The sequence below is a fragment of the Musa acuminata genome, unplaced genomic scaffold (assembly GCF_036884655.1).
Source record: "Musa acuminata AAA Group cultivar baxijiao unplaced genomic scaffold, Cavendish_Baxijiao_AAA HiC_scaffold_1110, whole genome shotgun sequence".
NCBI classification, from domain to species: domain Eukaryota; kingdom Viridiplantae; phylum Streptophyta; class Magnoliopsida; order Zingiberales; family Musaceae; genus Musa; species Musa acuminata.
In genome coordinates, this window is record NW_027021323.1 from 58,885 (window position 1) to 80,230 (window position 21,346).

The 21,346-nt window shown below is 40.1% G+C and overlaps 3 protein-coding genes across 5 annotated transcripts; 1 reads left to right on the top strand and 2 right to left on the bottom strand.

Moving 5' to 3' along the window:
• Window positions 1-1,005: 1,005 nt before the first annotated feature.
• On the bottom strand, window positions 1,006-6,295 carry LOC135666576 (probable histone H2A variant 3). Of its 3 annotated transcripts, XM_065178162.1 has the most exons (4): window positions 6,159-6,216; window positions 5,926-6,067; window positions 5,719-5,837; window positions 1,006-1,566 (listed from the first exon to the last, which is right to left on the bottom strand). In XM_065178162.1, the coding sequence occupies exons 3-4, from the start codon at window positions 5,824-5,826 to the stop codon at window positions 1,270-1,272; spliced, it is 405 nt and encodes a 134-aa protein (XP_065034234.1). In that variant the 5' UTR covers window positions 5,827-5,837; window positions 5,926-6,067; window positions 6,159-6,216; the 3' UTR covers window positions 1,006-1,269. The 3 variants fall into 3 exon arrangements, with proteins under 3 accessions (XP_065034234.1, XP_065034235.1, XP_065034233.1); XM_065178163.1 differs by lacking the exon at window positions 5,926-6,067 and having other exon boundaries at window positions 6,159-6,295; XM_065178161.1 differs by having other exon boundaries at window positions 5,926-6,192.
• A 3,610-nt stretch (window positions 6,296-9,905) lies between these two features.
• LOC135666595 (uncharacterized) lies at window positions 9,906-11,753 on the top strand. Its single transcript, XM_065178187.1, has 3 exons — window positions 9,906-10,703; window positions 10,812-11,001; window positions 11,097-11,753. The coding sequence occupies exons 1-3, from the start codon at window positions 10,332-10,334 to the stop codon at window positions 11,594-11,596; spliced, it is 1,062 nt and encodes a 353-aa protein (XP_065034259.1). The 5' UTR covers window positions 9,906-10,331; the 3' UTR covers window positions 11,597-11,753.
• A 1,924-nt stretch (window positions 11,754-13,677) lies between these two features.
• On the bottom strand, window positions 13,678-16,785 carry LOC135666594 (pentatricopeptide repeat-containing protein At3g23020-like). The gene has a single exon (XM_065178186.1). The coding sequence runs from the start codon at window positions 16,537-16,539 to the stop codon at window positions 14,062-14,064; it is 2,478 nt and encodes an 825-aa protein (XP_065034258.1). The 5' UTR covers window positions 16,540-16,785; the 3' UTR covers window positions 13,678-14,061.
• Window positions 16,786-21,346: the final 4,561 nt, after the last annotated feature.

The following is a 21,346-nucleotide window of genomic DNA, read 5'->3' on the forward strand; positions in this document are numbered from 1 at the left end:
ACGAAGCCTCTCGCTCGTAAACTGCTTGCTTTGCATCGATCCAAGATTGGTATCATTGTTAGGAGCATCATCTTGCGGGGGCATGATAACAGATAAGAAGATTTTCATAACTATATGAGTAAATCTTTTTACTCTGATAAGATTTCCTTAACTGTATGAGGAAATCTACTCTGTTGAGGGAAATCCTCCCTCTTAATATGTATAAATAGGATAATATGTATAAATAGGGGGAGAATAACTTCAATGTAAAATAACTTCTTCAATAATTCTTCTTGTCTGCTTTGCATCGATCCAAGATTGGTATCATTGATAAAAGTATCATCTTGCGTTACTCTGATAAGATTTTCCTAACTGTATGAAAGAAATCTACTCTATCGAGGGAAATCCTCCCTCTTAATTTATATAAATAGGAGGAGAATAACTTGAACGTAAAACAACTTCTTCAATAATACTTCTTGTCTTCTATTCTTGAGTCCTCTAAAGTATAGGTTAGATTCAATAAAAAAAAAATACAACTCATCTAAAGCGAGAGTCGCCGGAGACATAAAAAATGAAGCCATGATAAAAAGTGTTGAATAAATGAAGCCATGATAAAAAGCGATTATCTTTCAATTATATGTCCAATTTGAAACAAATATATTCTTTGATCTCTGCAAATACCATTAAACACTTTTTGAGATTAAACTAAGGATTGCTTTATATATTTAAATCAATAAAAGTACAATATTATAATATTATTTAGCCAAGTCTTCTAAAGTATAACGAACAAATAAAAACAAAAAACAAAAAAAATATATTCTCCCGCTCTTTCCATACAATCCTCATTTGAGAATTTGGAATCAACTTTGAACAATAGTTTAAATCACCTGACGTACCTGAAACTAGCTAAGTAGTAAAGCAATATCAACAATCATGAAAGAGAGGCAAATATTACCCAAAAAAAAAACACACATTTCCCTCAAGAAAGAATAGGCCTACGGAAATAAAAAGCAAAAGGAACACACATGCAGAGATCCACATTTGGCATGTTTTAATTTAAGTTACTCTAAAAAATACATCATGAAAAAAGAACTCATGTTAGACTACATGCTAAATGTCAAAGCTAAACAAAAGTTGCTGATATTTGCTAAATCCAAAACAAACTAGTAGAAAAACATAATTTTGTTACAAACCAACCACAGGTTCACAATCAGAACAACAAAAGTCGCAGATTTAGTAAAGCATGCATATCCGCTAACACTATGAATTCATCCAATGGAAATGGAAGGATCACTCCTTGGAGGACTTGTTAATGAGTGACTTGTGAATGTGAGGTATGACTCCACCACCAGCAATAGTGCCCTTGATGAGGGTGTCGAGCTCCTCATCCCCTCGAATGGCTAGCTGAAGATGGCGTGGAGTAATACGCTTCACCTTAAGATCCTTGCTCGCATTCCCTGCAAGCTCCAATACTTCAGCTGTCAAATACTCCAATATTGCTGCCGAGTACACAGCTGCCGTGGCACCAACACGACCATTAGCTTGAATCCTCGACTTCAGTTGCCGATGAATTCTGCCGACAGGGAACTACGGAGCACACAACAACAATTTAGGATCATGCAGATATAATATTTTAATGAATTCTAACAACAAGCCTGAACAACTAACAGATAAGTTTTTTCCCTATTTTCCTTGAGAGTATCTACTTTACAGATAAGTTTCATCAACACATATGGTGATCACACAGAAAATGTAGCAGACGGATATCTCACCATGTAAGCATTAGGTGAGTACAATCTACTTAAGTCATATAATCTAACTTCTTGACTTCAAAAGAAACAGAGATTATAACATGATTTTTTAGATCAACACTAAAGAGCTTACAAATTTGAAAGATATTAAGGTTATGTCAATAATGAAGAATGAAATTAGCAGACAGGGATATCTCACCATGTAAGGATTAGGTGAGTACAATCTACTTAAGTCATATAATCTAACTTCTTGACTTCAAAAGAAACAGAGATTATAACATGATTTTTTAGATCAACACTAAAGAGCTTACAAATTTGAAAGATATTAAGGTTACATCAATAATGAAGAATGAAATTAGCAGACAGGGATATCTCGCCATGTAAACATTATGTGAGTACAATCTACTTAAGTCATATAATCTAACTTCTTGACTCCAAAAGAAACAGAGATTATAACATGATTTTTTAGATCAACACTAAAGAGCTTACAAATTTGAAAGATATTAAGGTTACGTCAATAATGAAGAATGAAATTAGCAGACAGGGATATCTTGCGATGTAAGCATTATGTGAGTACAATCTACTTAAGTCATATAATCTAACTTCTTGACTTCAAAAGAAACAGAGATTATAACATGATTTTTTAGATCAACACTAAAGAGCTTACAGATTTGAAAGATATTAAGGTTACGTCAATAATGAAGAATGAAATTACAAAAATTACAAAACTGATGCTCGATTCTCAGGAGCAATTCTTCAGAACCCTACTGCCTAAAAGGTAAGCGAATAGGAACAAGCTAGATAACCATGCAAAATGTTAATTAACAGTACACAATCAAGTTTATTATTCCCACTTACCAAGTGTTTCCATCATTGAAATAAGACAATGCGACAATGATAACAACAAGACCAAAACGTAAAGTCCCAACTATTTAAAGTATATGGATCACAGAAATAAGAAATTGCCAAATTATAAAACATTAAATTTTAAGTATTATTTATCAGTGTAAATCCCTAGACAATCAGAAATCACACAAGTACAAACACTCAAAGAAGCCGATATCTTACTATCAGAACAGCATCACTGCCAGGATAACATCAACTATACCCTTCGGCAAATGAACAGTTCATAAGAACCTAACAATAAATATGCGCCCCATGTAACAGAAATTTTAATACATAGAACTATCTTATTTGACCCATCTACAAGCAGGATGAGCTTTTATCAACCATTTTCTATCAAGAAAATAAGTATATGATAGCCCAAGGTCACAAAACAAGTTTACAACAAGCTTATCGTCATATTTGCCATAAGCAAACACCCAAGAGCTTCAGCCTCATAACAATTTGTTGATGCCATAATGTCCTTTATTCCAAGTATTTCAAATATCAATGTCGTAACAAGGTTCAATGAACTGTTACTTTACCAATGATATGCTGAAGCTCATACACACGCACTAGTTAACTCACAATAAAAAAAAAAAGAAAATGACATATTTGAATTTGTAGCCTAGACTTAAGAAAACGTTTTATCATCTAGGTTGTGTAGGCTATTTAACGTCCATCCATAACCAGCAGTCACAAGTTGTCAATCAAGCTCATCTTAAGTTGAAATGGATATACTAAGATAACTCTGAATCCTGAAATGATACTTGCAATAATCATGTCAGAAACATATGACCAAACCCAACATCTGATGCCCATTGAAATCTGACTGACCTAAATATCTAGTCTGATAAACTGATTGATCCAGTCAACTCAAAGATGACACTGACCAGCCATTATCAACATAATTCAGATCATTTACAACACCAATATTCAACAAATGGAACCTAATTAACCCATTTATATGATCCAAACACATCACATTAACATGTAGCAAAAATTTCTCAGCCTACATTGAAAATAATATTTTTTAATATTAATAAGGAAGAAAGATAATATCAGCATTCATGCTACTTAAGAATAATACAATGAGCTGAAGTAAATTAATCAGCATAAGGCCAAGCAGAAAGAGAAAACAAAAAAACTAGATTTAGACAAGCACAAAGAACCTTGATGATTAGAAGATGCAAAGTGACTCTTCTTTTGCAAGAAAGCTCCTCTTTGTAAGCAATTTATGGAGCAAATGGTGGCAGCCCACGGCTGTATGATAGTGGGAGAAAAACGAACAAAAGACAACCACCAATAAAGATGGAACGATGTGAGAGGAGATGGAGATCAAATGTTCTAGTTGGAATTAGGTGATGGAGGTGACACAAGTAGCTTCTAATGATAAAGAGAAGGGAGACAGAGGAGAACCAAGAGACGTCAGTGATAACCAAGGAGAACTATAGTGGTGAAGGGTTTCAACCGGAGCAGGAAGTATGTTCAAGGCCCCATGGCACTCAACATCAGTTAGTTACCCACCTTTTATGGACTTAAATCAGAGATTAAATTGATATCCAGAACGTATAGGAAAAGAGGAAGCAAACATAGCTAGTTCACGAAAGAAAAGAAACCCTTGCAATGGAGCGACTGTCGTTTGTTATGGCAATAAATGTCAAAATTAACAAATTGTTGCCATAACAACACAGATATGAGTCGATTTACATAAAATCCGCTTTAAAAAAAATATTGGACTATTATATCAAATTTTGATCAATTTAGTGATTGTATAAAGAGAGGCAGCAATGAAAGATATAAATCTTTACGTCATGAACATGACAACTATGCTCATAGACCTTGGCTTAGGGTAACTAACACCAACGATGAAATGGAAGTCCAGAAAAAAAAGTAGCATCACGGTTTCATACCTAGAGCATTTGGTAGAAATGGGCAAAAATAAGAAAAGATAAGAAAAAGTTTGGACACACAGAATGATAATTTTAAAAAGAAAGAGGAGTTCGGCAGAGAAAAAGGGACTTGAACTAGGATTGAAAAGGTTGGTATAAAGGAGTTCCATCCCGCTACAAGAAAAAGTGGGTCCCATCCTACCCCATGGTTGCATCCATTCTAGATTGCAAGCTAAGTTAGAAGAATTCCATTTCACCAGCCAAATGCTACACAGTAATGAATGGTCACATTAAACTCAATCAAAGGAGTTTAACGAGGATATCCCAGAATAAAACGGCCCATCTAAATAGTGGGTAATAATAACCTTCTTCCATTTACCTACTAACCCACATAATCCACCCATTAGCATCCAAAAAAAAAAAAGAGACCAGAACAGCAGAACAGGATAATCTATATAATTAGTTAATCATTTTAACCCCAAACCAAACACAGGATCGAGCAGCTCATTTCATGAAAATACTTTACCTGCCTAAGAACTTTTAACTTATTTTTGTTTGGCAGAACAACCATGATAAGTATCACCAGACAAAAGAAATAACCCCACCCAATCAAATGGGACCTAGTGTTGGAAAACACTCCAAGCAAAAGCGAACAGATGGCAACCACCCTTTAATGCCAATAGCGAACAGTTTTACTCTCAGCAAGTAAAACTTAAGTTTACAAGAACGGCAACCACCCTTTAATGCTAACAGCGAACAGTTTTACTCTTAGCAAGTAAAACTTAAGTTTACAAGAACAGCCCTTTAATGCTCTTAGTTCTGTTTGTGTTGGGGGAAGAGAGAAAAGAACATCTCAAAGGCAAATAGCCACAAGAAATGTTCCGCATAAAAAATATGATCCTAAACGAATAATAAAACTATTTTAATTACCCAGATTGATCCAACATATCAAATATCCTTTCAGAATCCACTGCATGTTAAATTGCCACCATTTTTAGCTGTCTAAATCAACAATAATTCACTTTAATAAAAGGGTAGTGCACTTGCAAGGGAGGCATATTGTGCCAAAATGACTTGACAACAGCAAGATGAATCGAACAGTCCCATGTAAACGTAACCAACCATTCACAGCCAACTTTCTCGGAGAACGAACCCTCGTATACGGAAAGCAGAAGACGATGACGAAGAGTAGAAAAGAGGTGAACAGATCTTACCTGCAACCCGGCTCGGGCAGACCGGGAAATCGGCTTCTTCTTGTCTTTGTCCTTGTTCGCCGCCGTGGTCTTCGCCGCGAGGAGCCCCTTTCCTCCTTTTCCCGCCATCTCTCGACCCACTAAAGCCCAAACAAGCGAAGCAAATCCAGATCAGAACATAAAAAAGCCCAAGAATCGCATCTACAACACTAAATCCACGAATAACACCTCCGCTAACGACAGCCGAAAACCAGAAACAGCAGTAGAGCAGAGGAATTTGCCGAACACCCCCTCGAGAACCCAAAATCGGACACCGATCACGAAGGGACAAAACTGATAGGCCCGATCAGAGCCAGGAGGTGAAGAAACCCTAACCGAATCCACAAGGAAAAAGCCCAAGATCGGAATCAAAAGGGAGGGAGGGAGGGAGGAAAGGACGGAAAGAGCGGACGAGAAGTTACCTCTGCCTCCCTCTCGCGCTTTCTTATCTCGAAGCCGAAGCGGGCGTGAGGGAAGTCAGAAAACAGAAACCGATGAGGGGGTGTAATAGGAATAAAAATAATGGAGATCGGGGGAGAGTCTGGTCGGTGGAAGGCGGTTACTTTTACAAGGCCAATAGGAACTTTCCAGAAACGCAAAATTTCTCTTCTACCCTCATTAGTTTGTCTCTATTACGGAGAAAGCGCGTCAGGAGAGTCAGAACGTCTAAATGACGAAAATAATCTCAATGCACGGTTTGGTTGACTTCATTGTTGGGCTAAACCCAGACATCCGGCCCGGATCATTTTTATCCCGATCCATTTCGAGGGTTCCGATGATGGAAACACAATCCAGTTAAACGAACATATCGGATCAGTGTCGTTGACGGAGTCCTATAACCCGATAATCCAATAATAAATTTCAAGTATGACCCTCATTCTTATGCCAAATTGTGCGAGGAAGAAGGGGTTTCGAAACATTATCCATCATTATATAAATTGCGGAACCAAATGGACAAATTACACAACAGAAAACTGTAAAATTTGGTCATTCTTAGTGTCAGTGGAGATTGCAGGCTGTGGAAAGAAAAGGTGTGGCTTCTTGTTCTAGCAAACAGCCAGATGCTGATTCTATTATGGAGAAAAGGCTGAGACTGATGTGGTAATGAAGGATCTTGCTGTGGGATTTGTTTCTGAGAGCTCTAAATAATTTTAGTGGTCATTTTACATAACCTTTGAGGATAATTTTATTGTCCCAGCAAAGTGTTTTTTAAGCAGAATTTTTTTGGCTTAGGCTTGACCATATCAGAAGTGGCTGTACATCAACAAGGAAATGGATGAGGCCAAAATGACTTCCAGTTTGGCACAATGGGAATTGTTACTTCTCAATGCAGACATTCATGACTCTTGCCTACCTTGTGTGTTGTCAACAAGGCAGGAACTCCATCCTTAATGATATATGGGGCTATCTCTGGATAAGGCCACACTAAAGAAGTCATCAATCTTAGCACTTGAGAACATGATGTTCTACTTCTTCCTACCAACCTCATTAGCAATAGTCATAATATTGGTAGTCTGAACAATCAGTGCTGATGCAACTGACAGCCAGATAATTGAGCCATTTGTGTATCAAAAACTGGCACCAGCAAAAGTTCAGTTTAGCAGAGGAGAATAAAAGAAAGAAGAAGAAAAAAAAAGACATCTGTAGATGTTGCCAAGTTTTAGTTTGGGTTGGCTCAAACTAAAAGTCATTTGTCATCAAATCTTATGATATTTCACATTTGCCTTGGTTGATACCAGCTATCGAAAACTTAAACCACCAAAATGTTGGTGGCCAACTCCCCCCGATTTATCGATTCCGGTTTGATGAGAGTAAGCTAACCAGAACACTTCAGAAGACACTTTTAACAATAAGTAAACAGCTTGATTCTGCCTTGAACAATTTAAAGCACAGATAGAGAAAACAAGGTAATCAACTTTATTGAACTCTCTTAAGTAATTCAGCATTCTCAACTTACATATATGAACGAGTTGTTGATCAATGTTTGTCAGAGTAATTTAGTCAGATGTGGTGCTGTAGAACAATCTTCTGGCATAAGCAGATTAAAGAGCAGTCTTGAGCACAATTACCTTATGGCCAGTATGTATGAAGTATAGCAATCAAAGTGACATGATGCTATTATTTATGTTTTGACATGAATATTTCATCAAAATAACTCATCTCTTGTTTGCATTAGTACAATCAATGTAAAATATGAGGAACGCATCCTTTGACATGGAGGTTATTGATAATGGCTATTTCAAAAGGCATTAACTTTACTTTTAGTTGACCTTTTTTTTCCTTTTTATCCTTTTGTAATTTACAATATGTTAGTTCTTAAGTAGCTTAAGCTCAGACCAGCAGACAACAATGACCAACAAACAAAACCAACATTTTAGTCTACTTTTCCCTTCTTCACTGCAGAAACTTTCTTTTTAGCTGACCATATGCTGTGGAATATTGCAAGTTGAAATGATACATCATATGCTGTCACTCTAAAGAGAGAACATGAGAGACTCATAATCATGACATTGTAGGTGAATTAGACCACCACCCCCAACTAGCTTTAGAAAGAGAACATCTGCCTTTAAAGTTACTCAAAATCATTGAATGTGGCCCACCAGTCACCTATTATTCAATTTCCCAAAACTGGATCCAAGAATTTGATTATATAGCTTTTACTGTGATCTGAGAGTTTTTTTTCTTTTTCTTTTCTGTGATGCAATTTCTCATAGTTCCAACACTTGAACAACAAGCTTCCTTAATACCACTTGTTATTTCTCCCAGGACACCTTGATACAAGATTCAAGAAAGTTGCAAGAATTGATGTGTCTATAGTTTTGTGAAGGGAGGGCAAGCAAGCACATGGTTTTGGGACCATCCTTGGGTGCTCCATGACCATGACTTCCTTCTGAACCAAAGCTATGAGAGATGTTACTGAGAAGAAAGTTTGAGCAGGAAAGAACTAATGTCTATATATAAATATAGCAACAGTTGAGAGCTGAAGGGCCTTGAGGCTCCTACAAGATTAGGACATCTCATCCAACTCTGGGGTCTACAACAGAACCTATTTATCATCTTCAACAGTAAAGCTTTTGTGTCAAGGGAACTGCACAACTCCAGCAATCATCGTGGCCATTTCCACAAGGCCGATCAAAACATAGTGTTTTATGTCTCATTCCTTCATTTTGTTGTAACATATGCACTCAAGTAAACCATAAATTTATCATCCGAATAAAATAAATAGTATATTATTTTTGTTGCAAAATATGTCAACTCTCCACTGATGCCACTATGCAAATTTACGTTAATTTCACGAAACATTTTTTGCAAAGGTGCGTCCATGTTCAACACGTATTTATTGTACGGCGATGTGACGCTTCTCAAAGGGGCCCGCATGAATGCAATTATATAAGTGTATATATCCATGTCGATACGTCATAAGTTTGACAGGGACGAGTACACCAACATGGAGATGACTTGTCCCCAAGCGAGAATGACTTGATCGATGCACCTTTCTTGTGAATGTGGTTAACCGCGTCACATCTCCGGATAAGCAAGTCTAGCGGCACGCAATGCTCGAGTCCCCTCGACGCTTCCGTCCCCGATTGGACGCCAAGCGCTGTGCACGGCCCACACGCTTCGTCACCCCGACAATGTTAGTCACCTCCATCTTTTAATTATTTTTATGGATTAATTACTTGCTCGTATGCAATTCCTTCCGTCACCCTCGCATTAACTATGCCAGCAAGTTAGCATATATATCTGGACGCGTGTCGAGATCTTACGGTGCCAGGAATGGTGGTTTCCTTGATCGACTTCATTGATCCCGCGCGCAACGGTTTGAAGGACGGAATAAACGGGAAGCTATGTGACGCATTCATCGCTGAAGATGAGCATTAATTACAATGATGACACCTTGGGCAGCTCTCAGGCTACACTAGCGGAGTGGCAAAAGTGTGGTTATCGAGAATATGTGCGTACAAGATAGTGATTTCCTGTGGCTCGCGGACAAAGTTAGTCCCCGTTGAAACCGCTGTCTGTGAAACGGGCCACGTACGAGAAGCCGTTTTCCGTAAGGTTTCGGATCAAGATGGACACGTGGAATCACACGTGTCGTCCTACTCAACACTACCCACTCCTCTCACCCACTTCGCCCAATCCCCGACCCTTTTAAAAACCCGCTCCGGCTCCGCTCCTCCGGAACTGCTCAATCCCCCACGATCGCCACCGCCGGAGGACCTGAAGGAAATGGCCGCGAGATCCGACGTTTCCGGCCGATCGCCGTTAACTAGACGCCATGGATGGAGGATGTGAGTCGCTCGCTTCCCGTGTCTCCCACGGAAACCTCGTTGCCAAGCGTCCCGTCTTTTGGAGATCAGGAGTCGTTCCTGATCTGAACTATTGTGTTCCTCGATGAGCTGTTGATTGCGATCGTGTTCTTTCTTTTCCGTTTCTCTGATCCTTGTTTACTCTGCGGATCGGATATTTGGAGTGCCGATGTTGTAATTGATCTCCGGTTCCGGCGTCATTACCTCGATTTGATGTGGTGAGACGGAGTGTTGCTAACTTCCAGCTTGTAACAAGGGAGTGGTCCTTCCATTTTGGTCAAAATCATGCCGTTTCCTACGAAGATACAGCCGATCGACGTAATAGCGGTGGGGCGGAGCGATCTGGCAAAGCCGGTGCAGAAATCACGGCTGAAGCGGCTGTTCGAGCGGCAATTCCCCAGCGTCCTGAGAATCTCGTCGGTTGAGCGCCTCGCTGGCGGCGCCGATCTTGAGCTGAGCTCCATCTGCCTCGACAAGATGGTCCGCAATTTCATGGAGGACAACAACGGCGAGCAGACTTCCTACCGGAGCGGCCGAAGCCGTTGTAATTGCTTCCATGGCAACTGCCGCGACAGCTCCGACGACGACCTCGACTTACTTCCCTCCTCCTTCAACTCCGGAGATCCTCCGATCGTCTCCGCGGCCGAAGTTGTTAAGGTATCGGCGGTTTCTCCCAGAATTAACTCCCCGTTGGTGCTCCATATCCACTGGATTTCTTTCACCTCAAGTCCCGTAATATGACCAAAGAAATATGGATTGTTACAGGGTTTGGTGGTTTCCGCAAGCCTTGTGGAGAGGAATCTCTTAGCGGATGCGTCCAGCGTTGTGGAGAAGAACAAGAACTGCAAGCGAAAAGACGAGCAGATGAAGGCCGTGGCCAACGGGCTCCGATTGCTCGGATATGATGCCTCCATTAGCAAGTCGAGATGGGAGAAGACCCCCTCCTTTCCCGCCGGTACGTTCCTCCTCCGCCTACCCCCAGCCCGCAGTGTCTCTCCTACGTTTCCGTCCAGTGATGGCACGGGGGTGTTGACTGATGACTTGACGCAGGCGAGCACGAGTACATCGACGTGATCGTCGCCGGCGACCGGCTGTTGGTGGACGTGGATTTCCGGTCGGAGTTCGAGATCGCGCGGTCGACAAAGAGTTACGCCGCGGTACTCCAGTCTCTGCCGCCCGTCTTCGTCGGGAAGGAGGATCAGGTGGACCAGATCGTCGCCGTCGTGTCGGAGGCCGCTCAGCAGAGCCTGAAGAAGAAGGGCCTCCACTTCCCGCCCTGGCGGAAGCCAGAGTACATGCGCTCCAAATGGCTCGCCCCCTACGAGCGATCGACTCCCCTGGCGGATCCTCCGCCAGCAGCCCAAGCAGAAGAGACCGGTGAATCGGATGGGAAAGCGAAGAGCGAGAAGTCGGCGGAGGGGAAGAGCTCGGCAGTACTGGTGGTATCGGCGGCGTCGGCGTGGGAACCGCCGGAGGTGAAGCCCAAAGCGGTTCACGAGGGAGCGAAGGTTGTTACCGGCCTGACTTCCGTCCTATCCGAGAACCCTTAATTTCCTTTTGTATTATTGTAATTATTTTCTTCTTTAGAGTAAATGCTTAAAAAAGGGAACCTCCGTCGTCCCCCTTCTGATCTTCTAAAAGAGAGAGGGGTTTGTAAGAAGAGACGTCTTATCACTAAATTAGTAATAATAATTTCTTGTTTTGTCATTTTAAGGGCGGTGCGGCAAATGGGTGGTAAGTATTTCTTTTGCTAACTCTTAATTATTTTCTACGATCATATCTCTTATGACTTTTTTTATTTTAATTATTATCAAGCTCTCCTGGATTACTAGGCGCCGGCCGCGGTGGTTTCCGAAAGGGGCACACACAGCAAGATGGCGATGCATCGAGAAAAGGTCTCTTTTACTCTCCTCCATATATATATATATATAGTCATAATTAATATTATTTAAATATTAGTAAAATTGTGAGATGACGACATTGCTGGTCACCGTCTTCATTCTCCAATAACTTTCAATTATATTTTTTTAATTAAACTCAAATTAAAATTAGATTCTAATTTATCAAAATTTTTGGGTATTTAGATTTATGAAATTATTTTTTTAACGAAATCGTTGTGCTGAATTTTTTTTTTCCCCTCTGCCCCCACCATCGACCATCGATGACGTTGAAAACAAGAAACACCATATTTCTGATTTCATTATCTTTCCACGATTTTAATATTAGCTTGATTGATTGGTGATCATCCCGTCAACAACGCCAACACAGAATAATAAATAATGGCAGGATCATAGAGAGCGATTCTATAATTCTGCGAGCCGCAGTGTTACTATCCATCTCCTGCCAACTAAACAATCTCCTTGACCTAAAGCCAAAACCATTCTGTCTCTGGACCCTTCCTCGCGAGGCAAACTGCCCCACCATCCCTTCTTTTATCCCTCTCCAAAAGAAGCAGAAAGGAGGAGGGTGCATCAAAAGCAACGAGGTTCTTTTCTTCTTGTTTCTGCTATTTGTCACCAACAAACCGAAGAGAATACTTATATCGTCATCTACGTCACCAGATTTGGTTCCGATTCTGCTTGGAAACCTGCTCGCAATAATACTGATGATAGCGAAGTCTTACTGCCCAACTACTACATGTGTGTTAGTTATATGTTCCTATACACTACGTATTAAATTAGGATTAGAGCCTATGGCCGCTACAGGAGATACTACAGGCAATTACTACCTACAACCATATTCTAGAGAAGACGAAGACCGAACACATGCATACGAAGCGTGACGACGGGAAAAAAATATTATAAGGCACACCCTCATCTGGAAAAAAAATCAATATACATAGTAAATTTTTCTGTGAAACAAATCCTGATCGTCATTTTATCGAAATCCATATCTAATCTTGACTTAAACACAACCGAGCATGAATGCAACATGTACCTTACCTAAGTGGTATGACTCAGATCATCACTCGTACCTCATCAATGTCTCACAACATATGGATTGGCTAAGGGATTGTGCCTTTCTGATTAACTAAGCTCTTTCTCCAAATAATTTTGTGATCGATGAGTTTGCCAGTGATTGAACCAAGTTTTTTACATCAGACCCTTTTTATGTGTTTTTATTTAGAACAAACAAGAAAAATGTTAGTCAAGTACTGATCTCTGTTAAGCCTTGTGATTCCATAACCGTTTCAAGTCATCATCCCAAATGAACTGTGGGAGCTTAAGGTGGTTCGTCTATGCTAGGGCACCAAGGTGAACTTCTGCTGATGTGGTTCAGTGACTCCAAAGAAACAGCATACACCATTTGAGCAGAAAAGGAAACACATCACAGGTGTAGCAAGGTAGGGATTTGCACACTAATTTTTCAGGGATGGAATTGATTCATCTTGTCTGTTCCTCAATAGAACCCCTTTGAAAGCAAAAAAAAAAAGGGGTTAGAGTTAGAAATCAGCAAATTGCACAATGAAATCAGAAAATAATTACCTACATCATGTGTTAAACTATATAAAAAAAAGGATCATAGATGAATTACCTATATTTCTTCATTCCTCACCAATTCAATTACATCTGTATGATGGCTCCTCAGGAATTGCTATTTTGCATTAAAAAAAAGGTAAGTTCACTCAAGCTTGTCTAAAGACCATGTAGCACCAATAGTCTGTTAAAAAAAACAACAAATAGTCAGTACAAATCACATGTTCAGTCTCATACCTACAAACTGGAATCAGGTTTTATAGCATAAACATTCTAGAATTACATCTACACCTGCACTTCGCTTTCAGAATATTCAGAATGGTCACAGCTCACCTGAGTCAAATAAGACATGAAGAGGGACAAAATAAAGTTAAATCAGTAATCGAGTAGCTGAGATACCATAATCAAAGCTTTTCGATCAAGGCCTTCCTATTTACAGAGACTGCAGCCAATCGTAAATGTCAAAGACAGATTTGGCAGGCTGATATAATGGAAATTATTTCAAAGACACTGAAGATTTCTAGTACTATGCACAGCTTTTAGCCACACAATCCTTGCTTGACATCGTCTAATTCCTTCAATGCAAATTCTTTCTCGCACAGATTTACAGTAAAAGGTTCTATGTTATAACAACTCTTTGTTTTACCCACATGCCTCAGATTAACATCAAATCTGAGGACAGAGCATATAGCCTTGATCCATTCTTCCAAACCAACTTCAGCATCTTCTCCTCTCACAGATTCTAATTGGTTTATAGCTTCCTTTGACACTCCATGCCTAAGCAAAACAAGACCTAATGTCTTGAATGTACCATCATCGGGTGGTATACCCGAGGCCAGCATGTAACGGAAAGTTTCCACAGCTTCCTTCGTTCTCCCATTAGTTGCGTACAAAGCTATTATATTATTGCAACTCACTGAGCTGGTCAGGAGTTGTAAGGTTTGCATCTCTTTGGCAATGAAAAAAGCTTCGCCAAGTCGCCCAAGTCTTTTGTACAAACACAGCATCATTCCATATGAAAACTCATTAGACTTTCCATTGCATTTCAAGTTGTCAAAGATCTCTTCTGCCTCTCCTAGCATAGCATTTTCACTGTAAAGATCAATCATGCAATTTGATGCATATGCATCTGGACTGTCTTCCGACGATTTCAAGAATTCATAAACCTCTTGTGCTTCTCTCAAGTATCCAACCTTTGTATAGAGTTTGATCAGAGAGTTACAAATTATTGAATTGAGAGTCAAACCAGCACTCTTCATGGAATCAACATATTTCACGGCTTCATGAACATTTCCAATTTCCGCAAATGCATTTATTAGAATGGAGTAAACAACAATATCAGGTTGAATTTTAAAGCTAATCATTTCTTTAAATAGATCTTCTGCTGTTTGTAATTCACCGAGCTTAGCAAAGCAAGTCATTACCACTGAATATGGAATGCAGTCAGTAACCAAACCTGCCTCTTGCATTTTTCTGACATAGTATACTGCTTTATGAGGTAGTTCAGCAGCTGATAGCAACTGTATTATTGAACTATAAGTGCACTGATCTGGCACAACGCCATAGCCTATCATTCCATCAAACAACTCAGCAGCCTTATTACAGTTCTTTTGCAACCCATAAGCCTTTATCATCACATTGAACACAAGAACACTCAGCTTTTGCCTGGACAAGCAACAAGAAAAAGCTTTCTCCACAAGATGGATGTGCCCTTTCTCCCCAAAAGCATCAATATTGGCAGAAAAGCACTCTGAACTCATTTTGTCACTTAACTTCTCAAACCAAGACCATGATTTATCAATCAACCCCACATTTGTGTACATCCTCGTCAAAGCTGATTGTGTGTACTCGTCAATCTCAAGAGATAGTTCTTCCATCTCCATTATAAGAGCTTCTGCTTCTCCAACCATGTTCCTCACAGAATATGCATATAAAATAGTGCGGTAACTGACAATATCTGGTTCTAGACCAGCTACCTTCAACTTTGAAAAGTAACTAGCTGCTGTGTCGATATCATTCATCTTTAGATAGACTGAGATAAGTATGTTATATGTTCTTGTATCAGCGACACAATGGTGTTCATCCATCATTGTCATCAAGGAAGAGATTTCTTCCAGGCACCCATTGTTACCATAAAGATGAATCATTGTATTGAAAGTGACTGTGTCTGGAACAATACCTTCTCCCAACATTTGTGTAAAGGTCCTCGAAGCCTTCTCAAGCTGCCCTGCTTTTCCGTAAGTATCAATCAGCGTATTATACGTGTATAAGCTGTAACCCTTCTGTGTTTCACAATCATCATAAATATCTGATGACCACCTTCGAAAGAACTGCTCTGCCTTTTGGAACTTCCCAGCCTTTTTATATGTTTGGAGAATGACTCCCATTGTCACCTCATCTGGCTCCATTCCTTGCTTGTAGAGATCACTTAACCAGACGAGCGCTGCTTTATTGAGGCCTCCCTTGCAGTAAGCATTGATGAGTGTCCCGTAAGTTGAATTCGTCGGCATTATCCTATTGGATTGCATCTCGTTCCAGAACGACCCAACAAGATCCCATTTTTGAGCTTCCCCGAGAATCCTGAGCATGACATTGTAGTGAATCACATTGAGTTCGTAACACCCCTTTCTCTTAAACCAATTAAAGATCTCGACAGCCCTTCTCCAATCCGTTTGCTCTTTCAAAATTATAGTCCTCTCCTTGCTGCTGAGGCTGTCTTCCCATGGCTTCAGAGCCTCATCTAAATCTGGAAATGTTTCCAGTGCTCGCAAGACCGATGGAATACACCCTCCATACGAGACCGACGTTCTCTTGACTTCGGATTTGACAGGAAAATTATTTCCCCCAAGTTTTAGTCGTGCACAAATCCCACTCTTCATTGCTGATGGACGAACAAAATCTCGAAACAAAATCTGATTTTTCCCTTTCTTGTGAGACGCAAACCCTAGCGATAAAAGATTCTCCGCAGGCGCGACTCCAGCGACGTCCGGCGTTGCCGGAATCCGACTACGCAACATGCCAGACTCAATAGCAAATCATATGTCACGATCGAGGAACAAAAATGGAGGAAGATGCCAATAAAACCAATCAAATCTTCGACTAAGAACACCGTACAAATAGTTGAAGGACGCTGAAGAATTTTGCAGTGTGTATACGAGACAAGAGCAGACTCACCGAGCTCTTTCTCTAGCCGGATTCCAAAACCCTTCGCTCGAAACCCTCGTCTTCGGAATCGGGAGATCGTTTTATCCGGAAGAGGAAGAAGCAGTTAAATGTGGTAAATAGCCCAAACCCAAACCCTCACGTTTGTGCCTATCGGGTCGGATCCAATTACTACCTAGTCGGTAATGGGTCCCTAGGAGATTGGTTTTCGGATCTTTTCCGGGTTGTTACGTTCGGTTCTCACATCTGAACCGCGCCCAACCCGCTTCCGGGCCTATTTTTAAGTACACGCGGGAGGTCTCACGTTTGGAACGCCAAGCGTCGGCGGAGAGCTGCCTTGGCCGAGTGCTGCGCGGCGGTGCCTCAGCTTGACTCCTCCGGCGTAGGGCAGGCGATTCATCTTGGCGTGGCCGTGGAGAAGGGAAGGGCGTAGCAACCCCGATGACGGAGGGAAAGACGAAGGCTTCGGCGTCGACGGTGCGTCGATCCGCCCTTCGTGGTTGGTTTTTATGGTCTTCTCCTTTCGATTCGGCAAATGAGAACCTCCTTGTCTGCCCTTTTGCTTACCACGCTTGGATCCTCGCGGCTGAGGTGGGCTTCTGTGGACATTGGATGACATTTAGGGTTTCTTTTACGACCGCGGAGAAATATCTGAGGTTTTATTAGGCTGAGAATGCAGACATGATATGATGGAAAGAAGGGTGAAATGTGACTAGGAGAATTCGATGATCGGAAATGATAAAGGGAAGTAAATTAGGAAAAGGGTGACAATGCAAAAATGGGATGGCAGAATAGACATTGTGCTGCTTTAGAAAAACATCAAAAACATAAAAATTGAGGATGAAAAGTGAGAGCGATAATACTGGAATCCTCTACTATCGTGGACTAAATATGAGAACCAACGATTATTAACGATAGGAATAATATTTGGCACCATCCTGCTTCCTTCACTACGTAGACCAGACAATAGAGACACGGGGACCAACGATCATTAATGACAGTAAGTCTCAACTTTTTTTTGGACATATCTTGGCTAACATTAAATGCTGGCTCACTTGCTCTTATCGATAGCTTATATAGTTTGTTATGTTAAATGCTGCACCATGTCTTCATAATTTAAATGCCTTCATGAACTATTTATGATCTATATATTTCTATATCCATCATCACTCGTCTGGTTTAAGGAAATGCCTGAAAATGGATCAAGAATTTTTTAAGAATGATTTGCTGGCATAAACATCATCTCCACTTGTTTATGCAAACTACCGACAGTAGATATTTGTAATGATATTATGGATGAAATTGTGGAGACTCAAAGTCAAGAAGGTAGTTTATGAAATATTTGTTATTCGTTCCTAGAAAAAGAATGCTGAGTAGTCTTTGCAATTTGTTTCTGACTAAATCAAAAAGTTCGAGTTTTTCTTGTAAGTGGTTTAGTCTTTTTGACTGCTTGCTTATTTTGCTTGTGTAGAGCCCAGGTTAGCTGGAACAAACTTTCTTCAAGTGGCTGCACAAATATGAATCTGAGCATTGCTCAAACAGTGTCCACTGGATATTCCTTTTTTCCTTTTTCAAGATGATAATATTGAGTAAAAGGAAATTGATGAACAGGTTCAGAGTTGACAACACCAGAGGAATTGCCAAAGAGATTCAATCATCATCATAGAGTAGTCCCTTTAAGAAGTATGCAACTTGATTTCTACATTCTTAAACCTTTCTTTTTGTGATCATCGAGTTTGTCGCATTCTCAAGATTAATAGATCTTCCAAATTTGTTATTTCACATAACAACTTATTTTTACCAACTTGTAATAGTATTTGCCGTCATTTGATAGAATATGCCTCTTCTTTTCTTTTAGTACAATCTCCGGCTCAAACTGACCACCCTAATGTATTGTTGCCTCTCAGGGGAGTCCACCTCGACATCCTTGGAGTTGAGGACATCTTTTCTATAAGTAAACCAAGTCGGCTCCAGTAATCCATGGACAAAAACCATCTCAATCTGCCCTCAGCAGCTCACAAGGTGATGGACACCTCTCTCTCTCTCTCTGTGTGCTATGTGATCAACGCCTGTTGCTTTGTTGTCACGTGAGTCAGGCATGAAGAAGCCTAAGGAAGAAGGAGACAAAGGCGTAGTTTGGCCTGATGCTCTCTCTACCTTCATCTTCCAGGCATGAAGAAGCCTAAGGAAGAAGGAGACAAACGCGTGGTTTGGCCTGATGCTCTCTCGACCTTCATCTTCCAGTTGCTTCTTGTGATGGCAACGGAATGCAGCAAGAAAGCTGAGAATAAAGTGACGATTGCTACAGTGATGGGGTACGGATTCTATTTTCTTTGTTGTCTCTCACAATACCAACATTTCCATGGAGCCCTTTGCACTAAAAGGGCATTTTCTATGGTCTCGATTACACGTAACAGGGTAGCAATCTTCCATGTAACTAGTGGCCCATCATTCGCAACTGGCCCAAATAATAACATTAAATCAAATATAAATGATTTTGATGTTCTTAGGATTGAGGTGAGTGATTCATTACACAATATACATCTGTTGTATACGTGATGGGGTATACATATTAGTGGATCCGTTTGATGAACCAATCATGAAGTGTCATGCGTCCATTGTCAAATCATCATGAGAGCAACTTATCTACATCCACCGCAAGGCTAGACTATATTTTTTTCTTTCTTAAGACTTGAAAGATTGACCCTCTCCACAATCTTATCACAGGATTTATCTTTTTTTGCCTCGTTAATTTTTCTCTCAACAATCTTGTCACGACTGACATGATGACCTAAATATTGGATGGATTATGATATCAATTATTATGACCCAACTTGATGAGATAATTAATTTATTAAGTCACTGACCCAATATACTTAAGCCCAAATAATCTTCATGCTCTTACAAATTAATTAAAATCTTTATTCACTTTTGATATGAAACTAAATCAAAATATTAAATACGGTTATGTTAGTTTAATTTGATTGAATAATTTTCAGATAAAACAAATTATCATATCAGGATTTTACATCTATCCCGAGTTGGGTTGTTGAGTTGATGAATGAAGAAGCATAAATATATGCGGCCTTGTTCCTTAGATGCGCTACCACACCACTTAAAATAACACAAACATAAAAAATAAAAAAAAGGTGGACAAGATGATATTTGTAGAGAAATAAAATCCAAACCACAGTCACATGCCTCAACATTTCAAAGATGGACAGCAAAGGTTGTCCTCCTCCAACATTCTCATGGCATCCATTTCACTTTCACCTTCCTTTCAGCTGTCCTCAAGCTACTCCGAACCGACACCATCCATTCCCAGTGACCACCACCTTCTCTTCTAGTCCTGCTCTTACCTCTCATCATCATCTATGTATCACTACTTACGAGCAAGTAATATATATGTTGCCCCTACCTTCCTCATGAGAGGCCAACAAAAGCCATTCTTTTGGTCATCCCCCATCTGTTTTTCTACTTCTATACGCAGACTGGTAATTCCTACATAACATCAGCTAACTATAATTTGTTTAACAGTTGCCAAGCGAGTTCGGCAATAAAATATCTTCTATTTGCTGACATTGTGCACAGTTCACAAGACAGACAAAACTAGGAACAAAGAAAATTGTGTTTTCAAGTCAAAGAAACTATTTCACAAACAATTAGAACAGAAATGAAGGTGAAGACATGCGATCTAAAGAATGCATTAGACTTGTATTCTTGGTTACAACTTTGATTTCTCTTCGAGAAAAGACAAGATTTTGTGGGCTAGAGGATAAATGAATCAATATAGAACTTGGGTGGAAATAACTAAAAAAAGAAGTGGATGTTCCCAAACATTGCTTCCTCGAGTCCAAGATTTCATGTGAAGACAGAGAGCAATCAGCTCAAGGGGAAGAAAACAATATGCATGGGGCATTGCATTTTAGTGTGCAACGTGAGTAGATTACATGCGAGGTCATGTTTGCCATCTCATCAGTATCTAGTACGGTTGTCTGATTCCCTTCATCAATGAGCAAGTTTTTGAAATGGCAAGAGTAATTGTCTAGTGCTTAACAGCAAAATATTTGTGCTGTGATCCTGAGTTATTCCAATTAATTGGGTGGTCCCTTAAATCTCTCTCTCTCTCTGCGCAGCAGTAGGTGAAGAGAGACAATGGTGTCTAAGATAACAGTAACTTGCTATGTCTCTTACTGTGCAATCCATGTGGTATATGTACATCTAAGAATCCCATAAATATGTAGCTATTAAGAGAGGGCAACTACTCCAAACTTAATGGCAATAAAGGAGACATACCTTGTGGATCAGAGTGTGGTACTTCCGCATTATCTCCACCGACACAGTCCCCTCGATCATCGAGAAGACTTGACTTATGGTGACAGAACCTGAGCATGACTTTTGACAACGAATCAGATTTTACGATCGTCTCTCCTACCACGAATTTATATGTTTAATTAAGTGATAGAATCATCACTGCCTAAACAGATTTCACATAATCGTATTTGGATGTGTTGGAAATGTCATATGCAGTTGGAATTGTCTGAAGAGTTTAATGGATGGTTTCCAAGTGTGAGGTGTGGGAAGCCGGTAGCACATCTACCGATGATGGATGGTCCATGAAGCACTTGTTTTATGGTTGGCTTCTGATTCAAAATTTGATCT